The sequence below is a fragment of the Haliotis rubra genome, unplaced genomic scaffold, assembly GCF_003918875.1.
Source record: "Haliotis rubra isolate DU_JTF1 unplaced genomic scaffold, ASM391887v1 Scf81, whole genome shotgun sequence".
NCBI lineage: Eukaryota > Metazoa > Mollusca > Gastropoda > Lepetellida > Haliotidae > Haliotis > Haliotis rubra.
Window position 1 is genome coordinate 1,587,802 of NW_025767535.1, and position 19,556 is coordinate 1,607,357.

The window sequence follows — 19,556 nt, forward strand, 5'->3', positions numbered from 1 at the left end:
CCGAAATGAAACGATATCTTCGAATGTTTGTGTAGTATTTATTCCAAACATGAAAGACCTTCCTAACAGCCGTGTTGTTTAAAGATGTAACGTAAACAAATATAGGTTCGACATCAGAAGGCAACCACTAAACTACTATTCAATAATGTCTAACAGATATGTTTTGGGAATATTTCCCCAGAGGTCAGTCATCAGGCGAACAAACTAAACGACCAGGTCACTTTGACATTTTCCTGCGACCATCAGAGAACTCAGCAATAAAAGCATCTATACAATACCATCTGCTCGTGAGGTGCATAATTCATTTATCAATAATGCCACGACCTTATAACCATGGTTCTCTGGGCACATGTGTGCAAACCATGTTTTGTTCAAACATGATTAAGCTTGACAACACGATCTGATCAGTAATTTAATAACTGAACGTTTCATTCTTGACACAGAAGCGGCGAGATACGTTAAATGCTACAATTGTCTCTTGTGCAATCACACACGTGTCATCCTGGACGCTGGTTCACATATGTGGAACAAATGCTCCCACAAGGCCATCCTGTGAGAAGGTCTCAAGTGTTAAGGTAATGAAGTTACAAGAAAGGAACATTTAATTTGCATCGCCTTGTGACAACCATTGGATGCAGATACGGTTAACATGAGTGTTGAGTGATGGGACAACGGCTTTTCACGCGGTGTAAAACCGAGTGGTGTAAAGTGATCAGCGCCTGGGCGAGAACCAGCACCCGCTATCGTCAGTTTCCTCACAGTTTGAAATTAGCAGTCACAGAATGAAAGGGTGGTGTTCGATAACAGAATTCAGTGTTGTGAATTTGTTCATTCAAAAACTAACAAAATAGATTGAAAATCTTATTTATATTTTCAGCTTCTCAAGGTCAAATTCAGCATTTACTTATTCTCCTAATAGCATCTCTATTAAAACTGTCATGCCATTTAATGGAATCTTAACGAACATGATCTCACTTCAAAATGCATCAAGGATGTTTTAAACAGGTAATTAGATATAGCTGTAGGACGTTAAAACTCATTTGAAGGCATTAAATTGTTTACGGGTTTTGTTTGCATTATGATTGTTGAGTTTACAGAGGCCCAGATAAGCTGCGTATCCGGAGTAAAATACGCATAGAATTACGCATTGAAAAATAACTGTTGCGTACCAATTACGCATTTAAAATGTTAGATACGCAGAAAGTTTAAAACAAATGCGTACGGAATATATTTATAAAAATCGCTTGCGTAATGACAAAGACATCGATTGCTATCAAGTTGTACTGTTAGTATAGGGCAAGTGCTGTACTGTCAGTATAGGATGAGTGATTTATGAAATCCTTTCCATTATATTTAAGTTGGTTTTGATTAGGTATGACATAAGGCAGAACATACCTGCTTAGTAAACTTACTCGGTAAGAGTTCCACCCGTAACCCCCGCTTGAAATGTATTCTATTTATTATGATTATTTCTAGGGGTTTAGGTTTAGGTTAAATGTTCAGATTTAGCATATGTTAGGTTTAGGGTTAGATTTAGGGTTAGGGTTAGGGTTAGGGGTTCTGTTAAAAAAACCATCTATTCTTAGGCACAGAATGATAAAAAATCGGGGGTTACGGGCGGAACTCTTTCCAAAACGTTGAGGTTACATTTCTGCAAACCAAGCCAAACACTATTTTATATTCCTACTTAAATACAATCGGAGTTGTAGTATTGCTTTGAGATGGAACGTCAAGATCAATAAAGTTGGATGATAAAGAGTAGTGTTTATTCTTAGTATATACAGAGGCTAAATAGATCAATTGCTGTCATTATCAACTAATAAAACCTGAACAGTTATGTGTGTTACTAAAACTGACAGACAAAAAGCCGATGTACCTGGAATGGACATGGACATGCGCACAGCGAGTCTGAGTGGCATATCCGGAGTAGTTTTTGGGTGGCAATATTCGGTGTTCATCAGGTTCAAATTGGTCACGACCACGCACAGCTCGCGGCCATACCTACTCCTCAGCTGCAAAGGACATAGAGCAGATTATTATGATTATAAAGATGCTTGGTTGGTTGGTTGTTGTTTTCCGACGCACCCAACAATATTCCAGCTATATGGCGGCGGTCTGTAAATAATCGAGTCTGGACCAGACAATCCAGTGATCAACAGTACGAACATCGATCGATGTAACTGGGATACGATGACATGTGTCAACCAAGTCAGCAAGTCTGACCACCCGATCCCATTGGTCGCCTCTTACGACAAGCATGGGTCGCTGTAGATCAGTTCTAACCCGGATCTTCACGGGTCATTATACAGATAGAGCTATTGTATTACTGGCGGTCACAGAATGACTGTCACGTCACTGGTCAAGTTATTCCTTGTACGAAACAAAAGATACCAGATGCTTATACTGATGGTTTCATAATCTTCTGAATCAGAACTAGCATATTTAGTTTTACGCTGCTTTAAGTAATATTCCATCAGTATCACGGCGGGAGACAACGAGCTTCACACATATGGAGAATCCCATGTGGGGAATCGAACCCGTGTTTTCGGCGTGACGTGTGAACGCTTTAACCACTAGGCTACCCCACCGCCCTAAATGTTAACACTTCCTCATGGTTCTGATAAACATAACTGGGGTACACATGATGATGATGATTATGATGATGATCATGATGATGGACGATCATATTTCTAGCATACATGCACGAATTTTTTATAACCCCATATACTCGCCTTCAGCTACAATTGTTGTCATCAGCCTCATATTTTGATAAACTGTACAAGTCTAAAACATATTTTACTGTTGCTTTTATAAATATCTGCAACACTGACTTATCTTATGGCTTTAGAATGCATTTTGAAGAACGCATGAACGAACGAATGAATATATGAATTTTTCCTCATCTCAGAAAAGTTTTTACATGATATAAACGAAAAAAAGACAGTGTTTCCTTCCGAGTTTTTCTTATTTTCTCTCCCGCATCATCCATCAACCAGGGGCGGTGGGGTAGCGCAATGGTTAAAGCGTTCGCTCGTCAAGCCGAAGAACCGGGTTCGATTCTCCACATGGGTATAATGTGTGAAGCCCATTTCTGGTGTCCCCCGCCCTGATATTGCTGAAAGCTGCGTAAACCTAAACTCGCTCACTCACTAACTCACTCACTCTATCAACCGCCTAGGTAGACGGATCTCCAGTTATTCAGAATGTGTGGATCAACATACTGTTATGTTCTTACAGAGTTTGAGAGTACAAAATAGATTAATTACCTGTTCAAATGTGATATCAGCTGAGCCAGTTTTCTCTTTCAGTTTGTTACCGAACCACTCATAGATCCCCATACCAGGGTTCCATCCATAGTTCTTGAGCAGGTTCGGGAGAAGACTGCAGTAACCACACGTGTGATCTGGAACAGACACATGCAGGTGTTATGTGAGGCTATAGTTTAACATGCAGACTATATTAGCCAAACGTATGAACCGGACCAAATAGAGACATTTCGGTGTTATGTAAAGTTATGGGTTTATATGAGGACTGCGGTTGTCAAATGTCTGAACTGGACCAAACGGGCTCATATAGAAAGTGTGAAAGGCTATGGGCTAACAAGCAGTGATCTGGAACTAACGGAAACATATACAAGGTATTTTGTGAGGTATAGGCCGGGTTAATCAGGAGCCACACATATTGTCTGGTACAAATATACACATATAGGTGTTACACATGACAGTGGGGTAGCCTAGTGGTTAAAGCGTGCGCTCGTCACGCCCAAGACCCGGGTTCGATTCCCCACATGGGTATATTGTGTGAAGCTCATTTCTGGTGTCCCTCGCCGTGATATTGCTGGAATATTGCTAAAAGCGGCGTTAAACCAAACTCACTCACTCACTCACTCACTCACACATGACTAACGGTTAACATGGCTACTGCAGCAGACACATATCTGATCTGGAACAAACGGGTACACGTAGGTATTATGTGATAAGGTTAATCAGAAGGTGACACAATCTATCACTTGGAACAAACATATATTGAGTTATATGCAGTATCCCTACTAGCTTTGACGTCATGGACGTAATACCGAACTCCTGGATGTATTTGGGTATGTGTGGAGTGGAGGGCGTATCTCAATTTCAATCATAATTTACCGTTTAGTATTACACGTAATATTACAATTTCAGTTTTGCGCTGATTGGTGACCAATTTTCCAGCAATATCACGAAAGGGTACACCAGAAGTGGGCTTCACACGATGTACCCTTGTGTGGAATCGAACTCGGGCCTTCTGCGTAACAAGCGACACTTTAACCACTAGGCTACCCCACCGCCTCTGCACTGATGAAGAGAAACAGAGACACCTGCCAAATATTACAATTTCCAAAATTTGGACACTTAATTACAGACAGGCTTAAGGGGAGACGTTTGAAGACATAAGGGAAACCATCGAGCGATAGGCAAAGACTGGAAGGCCTAACACAACACGTGACCAAAACACGGCCGAATGTCTCTCTGCTAGGTGACACCAGTCTTATAATTATCAACAGACACTAAAAATAGAAAATTATGCAATAGTCCAGGAGGAGAATCTCAAAAGGGGCCTAGAAATAGGATTTCGTAGCCTCCCCAGTACTGATTTTGTTTGACACTATTTTCAGTTAGTATGATGTCTTGGGCTCATGAAAAGGCCTGTAATACTCTCAGATTGTGGTATCAGGTTTTTTTTTACAGGCCATTATATGTGGTTGGGGTCTGGGGGCATTTTCGTCACATTTGGTTTGCTGCCCGACAACACCTTAAAGTTAATCATTAATAGTTTTACTACTATCAATCTGATCACTTTCATTATGACTTCTGTGTACTGCTAAAGGATGTAGAAATTATTTGACATGATTTTGTTTTGAAAAAGAAATTAAAATGGCCGCCATTATGCCCGCCATTTTGTTTTGTCGTGTTTTGCCTTCTGGGCACTTAAATCTACATAAAAATGTACACCGAATGTTTCCATTTACATCCAAAGTTGATACTTTTGATGTGTTTTGACGCTTGTTTCTCCTAGAGTGATGGCTTGGGCATAAAACAAGTCATTTGGTTGGTCATATCGTGGTAATTTAATGTTTTACAGCTTATTCTTTGAGACAGGGGTATTTTAGCATTTCTCAGACTTTTCATGGAAATGTGTGAGGGTGATGTATTTAATGGCAGTTAACATTATTTTTGTTACTAAAACAAGTTGTTTTTGTTTTCTCTTTACTTCGAGAGTGACTGCATATTATTAGGAATGTTTACATATTACCCAGAATTCAAAATGGCCGCCAAAATGGCCGCCATTGTAGTTTAACTACATATTCTTCGTGGAGGACTAAATTTGTACTGATATGAAATCCAAACAAATCATTTGGTGTCTAATGTTGAATACAGTATAGGAATAGAGCTAAATTTCAATGATAAGGTCATTCAAAGCTTCATACTCCTAAAATATTTGATGAAATAACATTATCCAAAAGTGTTTGAAAGCTATGCTTCATGGCCGATAACTACGTCTAAGCTTTGGTTGTAGGCATTCAAATTGTTCTATCAGATAACTCTTAATCACTTTTGATACATCCATAACCCTGCAATTAACCCTCCTTTTCACTTTCTTTCATTTCATATGTTACTTCATGTCACAATCGGACCTGCAGAGATCCGGGTTAGAATTGATGTTCAATAACCCATGCTTGTCGTAAGAGGCAACTAACGGGATCTGGGAACGTTGTCAGGCTCGCTGACTGGGTTGACACATGTCATCGTATCTCAATTGCACAGATTGATGTTCATGCTGTTGATCCCTGGATTGTCGGGTCCAGACACGATTATTTACAGACTGCCGCCATAAAGATGGAATATTGCTGAATGCAGTGTAAAACTAAACTCACTCACTCGCCCATGTCAGAATCGGAGTCATCTACTGGCAACAAGTCAAATGTGTTCGGGCAACAATCATCTGCCATACAAAAAGACATGCCTATGTGCACACTATATCATTCTTTCTGCTTGCATGCTGACCTTTTGCATTTACACGATGTCAGTTCAACCAATCCACGGGGAGCAGGATCTCTCGACATCAGAATAGGATAAGCTGACCATCACAAATGCTCCAACCATGCTCAACTGGTGAAGGGATGTTCATGATTGATTGCAGAGACTGTTTCCAAACTTGGACTTGGTAGTTTACGCTTTCAATGTGATGTTTTAGACTGTTGGATGTTGGTGGGAGGTTTTCATTCAATATCTTGTGTCATCTACAGACATCACTGAATTATTTGGTACATGATTAGAACTCACAAACTGGCTACACAAGATATAATGAGTGTTTCTTTGAACATCCAAATTGTCATCCATTTGTTGTGTGAAGCTTCTCATAGGCAAAAGGTGGGCCGTTTACATCCTTTTTGGGAATCAATGTAGAAAAAGGTTTTCAGGTTAAGTCGATGTAAAGGTGACCAATAAGTTTGTCCTGAAGAGTTCAATCGACTACTTATGAAGTTATCCCTTTGCTTCTGCCCCAATCTGTTCAACGCAAGAGGATGTGAATCATATCCTTTGGGACAATAACTCCAATATCCAATGTTCACAAGATGCAGATACTATTCATTTGGAAGATTGAATGGATTTTGTCATCAATCCTGATGTGAACATGGGACATTTCTAGTGTTCATTTTACAATTATTCCATTCAGATGGAACATTAAGAAAGAACATCAAAAGAGGGTTTGTTAAATGAACTTTAAACTTGAGTTCATTTTACAAATCCCATTCAGATGGATCATCAAGCTTTGCTGGTTTGTTAAACGAACTTTTAAACCTAGCGTCTAGAAGAAGAATGTTGCCAGTTCATATAGTTGATGGAATGGCAAAATTGCAAATGTTCAGAAAAGGAGCTGTTTCCCACATTTGGATACTTTCCTGGCACTGATATGCATTGAGACAACTTCACTTCAATTCTGAATCGAACAGACTGCATTAGAGTTGATGCGATGTTTGGGACAGGCATGCCAGACAAAGTAAATCAGTAAAGGAAGCCTCCCGCAGCTCTCTCTTGGGTAGAAATAAATGGGGAGCAATGGAAACGAGTAAATCGTGCCAGGGGAGCAAATCAAAAGAGGATCACCAGCAAAGTAGAAGTGATTGTTATAAAACAAACCACTGCCAAGACAATGGGGAAAAACATCAGCAGTCCTGTCAACAAGTCTAGTCTTGTAGCAGAAGCAGTGTATGAACGAACGATGGTGTTCTGTCTATGCTATGGTCCAGTGCATGCTACCTGTTGGTAAAGCCTTGAGTCACATGCTACCTATGTAATGGCTAATGGGAGTCATGCCTCCATTAGTGATGCTTTTGATCATATGACGTCCTGTGCTTTCTCCAAACAAGTAACTGATGAAAGGTTTTGTATAAATTACAATGCTAGTTTGATCATAAACAGTTCTCAGTACGTCTGTCTCTCGTCTTTACCCTGTCCTCAGACAGTCGGTGTTACGTTTAGAGTGGGTAAAATTGCCCGTTCACCCCGTGTGGACGTTTTCAAGCAGTCCAATCCTGTCCATAGTCACTTCATATCCCTTCTGAACTAAACCAATCTCGTTCTTAATGCGCACAACCCCGTTCTAACTCATTCTTCTAAACCAACTCTTTTTCAGTCACTTCTTCCCATTCTCACTTCTTTCTCACTCCGTTTCTAGTGTGTGCAATCGTAATAGCAATCACTTCCTGGTTCGATTTATATAAATACCCTGCCCATTCTTATTCCGTTCTCAGTTTCAAGGTGGAAACATTGACATCACCATGCCTCCAAGGTAGAAGAAGGGTGAACATCTAATTCATAAAGGGGTCAATGCGTTCAAGAAATTCATCAAACATGGGTGGGGTGATTCTCAAGAAGTTGTAGAAGGGCTCATGATCATCAAGGCGGAGCTCCTCCATCAGTTGATGATAATGTCCCACAGCTATTCACCTCTCAGGTTTAAGCCAGTTCCTCACCCAACAAGTTCTTGTGTTTTCCTTCTTTCTTGCTCTACCAACTCATTGTACTCTTGCTCTGCTTCCAATAAAAAATTCAGGAAACCAGCATTCAATATTCTGACAGCTGCAAACTTGTTCATAGAAACTATATCCCAAATGACGACCATGATAAAAACGCATGTATATATACCCTACCTTGTCATATCGTAATGTACACAGAGTTGACATAGTAAGAACTGCATGAGAACTACATAAACATACTTACGAGTAGAACGTGATGAGAACCCATTGCAAACTGTTAGAACCGTGTACTACAAGTTTCGTCAGAACGATTCATTTTGTTTTGAACATATTTGCTTGGAATAGCGACTAACTAGAGTTCAGTAGAGTTCTGCAAACGGGATGGACCAGGTGGAAACTGTGTACAAACGTATTGCAATTGATGTCGGACTGCACTACGTCCGCACACATACCCAGTAAAATTGAAGCGCCGCGATTCCGTTCGTAGTATGGCAATTCCGTTCTTAGTATGGCAATCTCATTTTAAGTATGTTATTACTCCGTCCCATTTTAGAACGTGTAGAACGTTCGACATGGGGAATTGACTTACATAAGTCCTCTGAAAGTCACCAACAAACATTGACACAATTGACATTGACATCCAAAAAGGATGTAAAGCCCAGGGATGAGAAGCTTCACACAACAAATGGATGACAATTTGGATGTTCAAGAAACACTCATTATATCTTGTGGCCAGTTTGTGAGTTCTATGCATGTACCAAATAATTCAGTGATGTCTGTAGATGACACAAGATATTGAATGAAAACCTCCCACCAACATCCAACAGTCTAAAACATCACATTGAAAGAGTAAACTACCAAGTCCAAGTTTGGAAACAGTCTCTGCAATCAATCATGAACATCCCTTCACCAGTTGAGCATGATTGGAGCATTTGTGACGGTCAGCTTATCCTATTCTGATGTCGAGAGATCCTGCTCCCCGTGGATTGGTTGAATTGACATCGTGTAAATGCAAAAGGTCAGCATGCCAGCAGAAAGAATGATATAGTGTGCACAGAGACATGTCTTTTTGTATGGCAGATGATTGTTGCCCGAACATATTTGACTTGTTGCCAGTAGATGACTCCGATTCTGACATGAGTGAGTGAGTGAGTTTAATTTTACGCACTCTGTTATATTCGAGCTATATGGCGACAGTCTGTAAATAATCGAGTCTGGACCAGACAACCCAGGGATCAACAGCATGAACATCAATCTGTGCAATTGAGATACGATGACATGTGTCAACCCAGTCAGCGAGCCTGACAACCGATCCCGTTAGTCGCCTCTTACGACAAGCATGGGTTATTGAAGGTCCATTCTAACCCGGATCTTCACAGGTCCGATTGTGACATGAAGTAACATATGAAATGAAAGAAAGTGAAAAGGAGGGTTAATTGCAAGCTTATGGATGTATCAAAAGTGATTAAGAGTTATCTGATAAAACAATTTGAATACCTACAACCAAAGCTTAGACGTAGTTATCGGCCATGAAGCATAGTTTTCAAACACTTTTGGATAATGTTATTTCATCAAATATTCTAGGAGTGTGAAGCTTTGATTGACCCTATCATTGAAATTTAGCTCTATTCCTATACTGTATTCAACATTAGACACCAAATGATTTGGATTTCATATCAGTACAAATTTAGTCCTCCACGAAGAATATGTAGTTAAACTACAATGGCGGCCATTTTGGCGGCCATTTTGAATTCTGGGTAATATGTAAACATTCCTAATAATATGCAGTCACTCTCGAAGTAAAGAGAAAACAAAAACAACTTGTTTTAGTAACAAAAATAATGTTAACTGCCATTAAATAAATCACTCTGACACATTTCCATGAAAAGTCTGAGAAATGCTAAAATACCCCTGTCTCAAAGAATAAGCTGTAAAACATTAAATTACCACGATATGACCAACCAAATGACTTGTTTTGTGCTCAAGCCATCACTCTAGGAGAAACAAGCGTCAAAACACATCAAAAGTATCAACTTTGGATGTAAATGGAAACATTCGGTGTACATTTTTATGTAGATTTAAGTGCCCAGAAGGCAAAACACGACAAAACAAAATGGCGGGCATAATGGCGGCCATTTTGATTTTTTTTACAAAACAAAATTATGTCAAATAATTTCTACATCCTTTAGCAGTACACAGAAGTCATAATGAAAGTGATCAGATTGATAGTAGTAAAACTATTAATGATTAACGTTGAGGTGTTGTCGGGCAGCAAATCAAATGTGACGAAAATGCCCCCAGACCCCCACCACATGTAATGGCCTGTAAAAAAAACCTGATACCACAATCTGAGAGTATTACAGGCCTTTTCATGAGCCCAAGACATCATACTAACTGAAAATAGTGTCAAACAAAATCAGTACTGGGGAGGCTACGATTTGAAATTTTTCAGCTGCCTCCTCCTGGACTTGTATTGGAATAAAGCACTGCTTGAAACGATCCCTCGATGGCGAACTCTTAAAGAAGACTTTTCGCTTGAGGAAACCTGACATCCATATGCCAGACAGACATCAAATGTGGTTATTGTGATTTGATACCTCTGACTTACCAATTCGGTCCCAGTTATTTTGAAATTCGTGTGATTCAGAGTGAGTGATTGAATGGGTCTGTGTTTACGTCCCTTTAGCAATACCCCACCAATATCACGGCGGGGGAAAATAGAAATTGGCTTCACACACCGTACCCATGTGAGCAATCGAACCCGGACTTTCAGCGAGACGAACGACCGCTGTAACCACTAGGATAACCCAACGTCCTTCAAATACCTTTACGATCACAACATAAAATTATATTTCAACCTACGCCAAATAGTCTTGCCGTCTTTGAAAGATTAGAACACTCTTAATTATTGGTTTGTTTGTTGTTAAACTCAGCAATAGTCCAGTTATATGGCGGCGGTCTGTAAATAACCAAGTCTGGACCAGACAATCAAGTGATCAACATCATTATACTTCCGGTACTTAGCTGGTTCCCGGCTCAAATTCGCGCGCCAGTTTGCGATATGCGAGACGGCGCCCAGCTTACTTCCGGAACCAGATTTCCGATGACAAGCGTATATTCAAGAACCAGTTCTGGTTAAAAAAATTACCGCACCAAGTGTACAACCATGCTTGGTGTATTCCTGTAAGGATTATCGGCTGCTTACTGTCAACTGAGAGACCATTCGAAAGGCTTTCTGTCCCCGGAATTACAAAGGTCTCGCGAAGTACCGTGAGCTACTGAGAGTCCTATAGGGCATCTCCACTGGTGCTGAGAACAGTGATATGGAAATTTCAAGCAACTTATTCTTGCCCTTGTCCATATAATGGAAGCTATCTATTGACACATATCATCTCAAGTCACTAGAGGACCAGCACAGTGTGTGATGCTCAATGCCTTATCTAGGCTGAGTTGCAAGATGGATTACTCTAGCTGAGAGGTGAATATTACCATAATTGTCCTAATTGCTATAATCACTGCTCTTTATCACATTACCTCTGAATTTTTACTGCCACTCAATTTGATACGGCAATAGTGCTACCTTTGTATTTATTTGTGAACTTAGTTCATTTTAGAATACAACTGCTGATTACATCACATTTCTTTGTAGTTTGTTGGTTTCCCACCTAGTTCGTCTACGAACTCATTCCCAGTTAACTTTTTACCTTCAACTTGGGAATAAACACGAAACAACATAATGTTTTAGACAGTTCAGGCCAAATTGAAAATGTAAACATTGTTCGCGGTAAAAGGGATGAAACATTTCAACTATTATTGAGTGTCAAACTTTCCTGTGCTACGTCGATTATGAAATTGCTTTGGATAGCAGGGGGACCATTTACACCGTGTTAGGCCCCTGTGGTCTGTTTTCCAACATTAAAACTCCACCGTTATCGCTGCTGATTTACAGAGTAACAGTTTCAAACATCCAGTTGCCAGAAAAACTCAGTGAGAAGCCTCCTGGGTGTTGCTCTCTCTTGGGCAGAAATAAATGAGACAATGAAACGAAAAATGTTTGTACTTTCCTGATTGGGGGTTTAATGTGATGTGAAGCTATAAAAACAGGCTGGTGATAAGTGCCCTGTAGAACTGATTATGAACTTGATCATTAGGAAGAATAAAACCATATCATGAATACAGTGGTGATGTGTATTTGAGTCTATGCTATGGTGGCGTGTATTTGATCCTATGCAATGGTGGTGTGTATTTGATCCTATGCAATGGTGGTGTGTATTTGATCCTTTGCTATGGTGGTGTGTATTTGATCCTATGTTATGGTGGTGTGTATTTGATCCTATGCTATGGTGATGTGTATTTGATCCTATGCAATGGTGATGTGTATTTGATCCTATGCTATGGTGATGTGTATTTGATCCTATGCAATGGTGATGTGTATTTGATACTATGCAATGGTGATGTGTATTTGATCCTATGCAGTGGTGATGTGTATTTGATCCTATGCAGTGGTGATGTGTATTTGATCCTATACAATGGTGATTCGTATTTGAGTCTATGCAATGGTGATGTGTATTTGATCCCATGCAGTGGTGATGTGTATTTGATCCTATACAATGGTGATGTGTATTTGAGTCTATGCAATGGTGATGTTATTTGATCCTATGTAATGGTGACGTGTATTTGACCCTATGCAGTAGTGGTGTGTATTTGATCCTATGCAGTGGTGATGTGTATTTGACCCTATGTAATGGTGATGTTTTTGGATCCTATGTATTGGTGATGTGTATTTCATCATATGCAGTGGTGATGTGTATTTGATCCTATGCATTGGCGATGTGTATTTGATCCTATGCAGTGGTGATGTGTATTTGATCCTATGTAGTGGTGACGTTATTTGATCCTATGTATTGGTGATGTGTATTTGATCATATGCAGTGGTGATGTGTATTTGATCCTATACAATGGTGATGTGTATTTGACCCTATGTAATGGTGATGTTATTTGATCCTATGTAATGGTGACGTGTATTTGATCATATGCAGTGGTGATGTGTATTTGATCCTATACAATGGTGATGTGTATTTGATCCTATACAATGGTGATATTATTTGATCCTATGCAATGGTGATGTGTATTTCATCATATGCTATGGTGATGTGTATTTGATCCTATACAATGGTGATATTATTTGATCCTATGCAATGGTGATGTGTATTTCATCCTATGCTATGGTGATGTGTATTTGATCCTATACAATGGTGATGTGTATTTGATCCTATGCAATGGTGATGTGTATTTGATCCTATACAGTGGTGGTGTGTATTTGATCCTATGCAGTGGTGATGTGTATTTGATCATATGCAGTGGTGATGTGTATTTGATTCTATACAATGGTGATTCGTATTTGACTCTATGCAATGGTGACGTGTATTTGATCCCATGCAGTAGTGATGTGTATTTGATCCCATGCAGTGGTGGTGTGTATTTGATCCTATGCAGTGGTGATGTTATTTGAGCCTATGCAGTGGTGATGTGTATTTGATCCTATGCAGTGGTGATGTGTATTTGACCCTATGTAATGGTGATGTTTTTGGATCCTATGTAATGGTGACGTGTATTTGATCCTATGCAGTGGTGGTGTGTATTTGATCCTATGCAGTGGTGATGTGTATTTGACCCTATGTAATGGTGATGTTTTTGGATCCTATGTAATGGTGACGTGTATTTGACCCTATGCAGTAGTGGTGTGTATTTGATCCTATGCATTGGTGATGTGTATTTGACCCTATGTAATGGTGATGTTTTTGGATCCTATGTATTGGTGATGTGTATTTGATCCTATGCAGTGGTGATGTGTATTTGATCCTATGCATTGGCGATGTGTATTTGATCCTATGCAATGGTGATGTGTATTTGATCCTATGCAGTGGTGATGTGTATTTGACCCTATGTAATGGTGATGTTATTTGATCCTATGTAATGGTGACGTGTATTTGATCATATGCAGTGGTGATGTGTATTTCATCCTATACAATGGTGATGTGTATTTGATCCTATACAATGGTGATTTTATTTGATCCTATGCAATGGTGATGTGTATTTGATCCTATGCATTGGCGATGTGTATTTGATCCTATGCAATGGTGATGTGTATTTGACCCTATGTAATGGTGATGTTATTTGATCCTATGTAATGGTGACGTGTATTTGATCATATGCAGTGGTGATGTGTATTTCATCCTATACAATGGTGATGTGTATTTGATCCTATACAATGGTGATTTTATTTGATCCTATGCAATGGTGATGTGTATTTGATCCTATGCATTGGCGATGTGTATTTGATCCTATGCAATGGTGATGTGTATTTGATCCTATGCAGTGGTGACGTTATTTGATCCTATGTATTGGTGATGTGTATTTGATCATATGCAGTGGTGATGTGTATTTGATCCTATACAATGGTGATGTGTATTTGACCCTATGTAATGGTGATGTTATTTGATCCTATGTAATGGTGACGTGTATTTGATCATATGCAGTGGTGATGCGTATTTGATCCTATACAATGGTGATGTGTATTTGATCCTATACAATGGTGATATTATTTGATCCTATGTATTGGTGATGTGTATTTGATCATATGCAGTGGTGATGTGTATTTGATCCTTTGCAGCAATGATGGGTTATTTATCCTATGCAGCGATGATGTGTATTCGATCCTATGCAGTGGTAATGTGTATTTGATCCCGTGCCATGGTGATATGCATTTGTTCTTTAACGCCACAATCAGCAATATTCCAACTATATGGCGGTGGTCTGTAAGTAATCGAATCTGGACCAGACAATCCAGTGATAAACAAAATGAGCATCGATCTACGCAGTCGATATATATTCATGCGATGACATGTGTCAACCACGCCAGCGAGCCTGACCACCCGATCCCGTGAGTCGCCTCTTACGACAAGCATAGGTTGCTGAAGACCAATTCTAATCCGGATCTTCACGGGTGACCTTGGTTATAACGAACTCAAACGGATTGTAGTTCGTTATAATCGTAATACATTTTACGAAGTTCGACGAAAATTCTCGGGACCAAGAAAAGACTTATTTATGATTGTCAGTTCGTCATAAACATGTTTGTTATAAACGTAGTTTAATATATATATATATATATATATATATTGCACGTCATGTTTATAAACGAATCAGGCCAGTCAAAATATCGTGTTGTATACAGTTTCCATAGGGCCTGTAAGTCTCGCGAGGCACTACTTCCGGTACTAAGTTGGTTCCGGCTCCCCTTTGAGAGCACCAACTTGCGATATGCGAGGCGGAGCCCAGCTTACTTCCGGTACCAGATTTCCGGTGACAAGCGTATATACGACCAAACATGACTTTACTCGACCGGACCAAGTGTACAGCCATGCTTATAGTTGGCTAATTTGATGATGGTAAGATCGGAAATTTGTCATTCCTGCAAGGATTATCGGTTCCTTACTGTCAACTGACAACCATGAGACCATTCGAAAAGGTATGAAATGATGTTTGTCACCGGAAGTACTAAGGTCTCGCGAAGTGCCGTGACCAACTGAGGGGCCCTGTTGTAGTCATATAACAAACGTTCTGGTTTTCGTTTTCTTACCTAGAAATATATCCGCAAGATTTTGTCCCAAGAAGTCTTCGATCTCGTACCAACGGTATCCGACGGCTACTAGGCAGGCCACCATGGCTCCAGCACTTGCCCCAGCCATCCGCCTTATGTTGGGGAGAGCGCCAATCTCCTCCAGGTACTGAAACATGGTAGAGCAGTTCTTTAACGGTGAACCCTTTGATAATGCTGGCGGAGGGAAAGGGAGGGATCACTGCTCAGAGTTTTGGGAAATGATTTTCTCCCCAAAGCGCTGGAAAAAATCATTTGAAATTGCGGTTGTCTGGGCAAACACTTATCCTAGGCCATACAGGCGTCCAACATCCAACATCACTATAATGCCATGACGTCCTGGTATTGTAATGCAATGCAAATGCATCGAAATGGAACGGTTGCTGAAGACCTGACAAGATTTGCTCCTAGGTCTCTCTGAATGTTCTAACTTTTTCCCGTTGGCTGTGGTGACTGAAATGTACCTTCATACACACTTTAAATAGTTTAGGAAATGCCTCCATTGCTAATAGTTTAAATCAAAACTCTACACTGAAAGAGACAGTAACTTCCCATGCATACGACCTTACGCGGTATTCCAACAATATCAACATTTCCAATCAGAGGTTGTCATTACGATTTGAAACTTCTGATCAACCAATCAGTCATGATTTTCTTTCTCAAGCGATGACAGAATTCCGAATCATGTATACACGCCTAAAATCATAAAACCAAAATTTCCAATTAGAGGTTGTTATAACGATTTTCAAACCTCTGATTAATCCATCAGTAATAATTCTTTCCCAAGCAGTGATACAATTCCGATTCCTATATACACGTTTAAAAGATTACCGTAAAATCAACATCCAGTCAGAGGTTGTTATTAAGGTTTGAAACCTCAGATTAGCCAGTCAATAATGAGTATTTCTCAAACAGTGATTGAATTCCGATCCCTGTATAAACGTTTGAAAAGTTACCTTCAGTGCTCCACAGTGGGCAAGCCCTTTGTTCCCACCCCCCTCGAACACAATGTTCTCGAAGACGAATTCGTAATCCTTGGGATCAACGCACGAAGCTTTGTGGTCGACCTCGTCAAGACTGAATCCACTCCTGTCAATCCCGGGTCTCTTGGTGCCGCCATTTGTAATATCTGAATTCCCCGCCTCGGCGTTATGTTTCTTGTTTATAACGGTCTTGTCTCTTCTCAGCCTTGATTCAATGTACTTGTGTCGTTGTTTCTGTATTTTCTCTTTCTCCGTCTCCTCGCTGGAGAATAAGCTCCCCATATTTCCAGGCGATGGACGAGGGATTGAAAGGATCGGTGAATGTCCTTATCAAATCACTTAGTCACGTGACATCTATGACCTACGTTTCGCTGCTGATAATACTCCGTTTGGTGTCATTCTGACCAGGTGTGTCCCTGTAGGATTTCCGTGTTGCCGCCCTTCACTGATAAAGGTGTTACACACCTGGGCCAATCTGGAAAGATAAAATAGGTATGAGAGTTCAAAGGTTTGAAAGGTTGCTGTCGATGATAGTAACGTGAAGGTACCTGCTGGCATATTTGACATTCAATACCTGTGTTGACACCAACTCAATCTGTTATCAGATCATGCTGCCCCCGTAGATATCCCTAACTTTAATGTCACAAACGAAGCTGGCGGTGGTATACTAACGGGATTGGGTTGTAAAACCGCTTTTGCTAGTTATGATTCAGAAGATATCACGGCGGGGAACACCATCATGGGCTAAGCATTGTACCCATCTTTTGTTTCGAACAAGGAATAACTTCGACGTGACGTGACAGTCGCTCTGTGACCGCCAGTAATACAATAGTTCGATCTGTATAATGACCCGTGAAGATCCGGGTGAGAACTGATCTACAGCGACCCATACTTGTCGTAAGAGTCGACCAATGGGATCGGGTGGTTTGACTTGCTGACACATGTCATCGTATCCCAACTGCGTTGATCGATGCTCATGCTGTTGATCACTGGACTGTCTGGTCCAGACACGATTATTTACAGACCGCCGCCATATAGCTGGAATATTGCTGAGTGCGGCGTTAAACAACAAATCAAACCAACTAACCATGGATATAGTGTTGGCTCGTCACGCCGTAGTTCCGGGTTCGAGTCCCCAACGGTTCACGGTCCCGTCAATACTGAGAGGATGCAGTGTACAAAAAAATAAATTTGTGTTGATAACAAAGTGCCTTAAAAAGTAAAGAAAGGTAGGTCATTTATTAAAAGTGAGGAAATCGGGGCCGGGGGATTCAGAGATTTTGATACTCTACTGTACTGTAGCTATGAACGAACCAGATCGATGCTCATGATGTCAGTCACTGGGTTGTCTGATCCAGACTCCATTATTTACAAACCGCCGTCATACAGCTGAAAATGTTGCGCGCTGTGTTTAACAACAAACAAACAAAGAATCAAAGTATGAACGCCTAAAAGCCACTTTGTGAACCATCACAGCAATTACAGAAGGATATACTCGCACTGCTATGGTTTAAAACGACAGTGAGGTAAGGGGGAAATTGGGTTTAACGTCGTGCTTGAGAATATTTCGCTCATATGACGACGTGCATGCGTGTGTATGTGTATGTGCGGCTGCTTGTACTAACCCAGACTTAAGCTGGTTTTATAGTGCTAGCCCACTGAGACACCATGCTGCAGTGAAGCATGAATACCCCACTCAGACACATTATACTGACTCCGAGCCGACCAGTCCTTGTTGTGCCCATTAATGCCGAGCGCCAGGCAGGGACCAACAAGTACCATATTTTAACGTCTTTTGGTATGACGCAGTCGGGGATCGAACCCGCGACCTTCCGCTCTCCGGGCGGACGCTCTAACCACTACACCACGGAGGCGGTCAAAACGACAGTACTAAGCAGCTGTATAACACTTATCGCCTGACAAATGATAACTGTTTACACAGGGCATGTAACGCACAAAATAACAGCTACGAAATAAATGGTTACAACCTGTGAAGTATTCAGTATCACACACAAACATGCACGCACATGCACATGTGCATGCGTGTCGTTATGTAAGTGCAGTAATCTTGAACCAAAAGGGGCCGTGGGGTAGTTTAGTGGGTAACACGCCGAAGACCCGGATTCGATTTCCAACATGGGAACAATGTGTCCCCCGCCCTGATATTGCTGGAATATTGCTGAAAGCTGAACTTACTGACTCACACACCTGAACCAAGCGTTAACCCCCACTCTTTGATTGCAAATAGAAAGACCATGGTTTCTATTTGCAGTCTTCGTTGTCGTTATGCGTATGACTTGGTAGGTTTACATAGTTTGCGGTTGTGTTCCAGTGGAACAGGGTTCAGTTATAACATCATTACTTGCATTATTAAGAAAACCATCGTTTTGGATCGTATGGTCCCTGCTGCTTTAAGCAGTCTTCCCGCAATATCCTACCGGGTACCCACCAAATGAGCTTCATAGATAATACCCATGTGAGGAATATAACCAGGAGCCAATAATTACGCCTCTGGGCTACGCCACCTGACAAAAATCTCTGAACGTGAACAAATATTCCTGTAGATATTGTTCAAAGTGAAGTACACCCCAAACTCCCGGATTTGACCTGCATGACGTATATACCCTCATTCTCCATAGAACATAACCCAGGGGGGCTTGGGTATACATTTATAGCACAAACTTAATTATACCATAGGGGGTTCAAATGTGTATAATATTATCGAATTGTATATTTTCTGTTTGGAAAAATGTATATGGCAAAATGATAGTTTGCAAGGGACCATGCGGCAGATAAAGTTGTCTGCAACTTAAAATGTCCGACAAGTATCACTTTGCATCACAAACCAAAAGTTTTAAAAAGAAAATTAATGTTTATTATTTTGTTTATGAAAGAAATA

At 40.5% G+C, this 19,556-nt stretch overlaps 1 protein-coding gene across 3 annotated transcripts in view; it reads right to left on the reverse strand.

The window, feature by feature from the left end:
• LOC124261805 overlaps nucleotides 1-19,556 on the reverse strand; it is a 66,534-nt gene that overhangs the window by 19,064 nt on the left and 27,914 nt on the right. For all 3 annotated transcript variants that reach the window (XM_046696172.1, XM_046696173.1, XM_046696174.1), the window contains exons 2-5: nucleotides 16,631-17,132; nucleotides 15,657-15,804; nucleotides 3,267-3,403; nucleotides 1,877-2,012 (exon numbers count right to left, since the gene is read on the reverse strand). In XM_046696172.1, coding sequence (XP_046552128.1) covers nucleotides 1,877-2,012; nucleotides 3,267-3,403; nucleotides 15,657-15,804; nucleotides 16,631-16,939 — 730 coding nt within the window. In that variant the 5' untranslated portion in view covers nucleotides 16,940-17,132. The remainder of the gene's footprint in view (nucleotides 1-1,876; nucleotides 2,013-3,266; nucleotides 3,404-15,656; nucleotides 15,805-16,630; nucleotides 17,133-19,556) is intronic.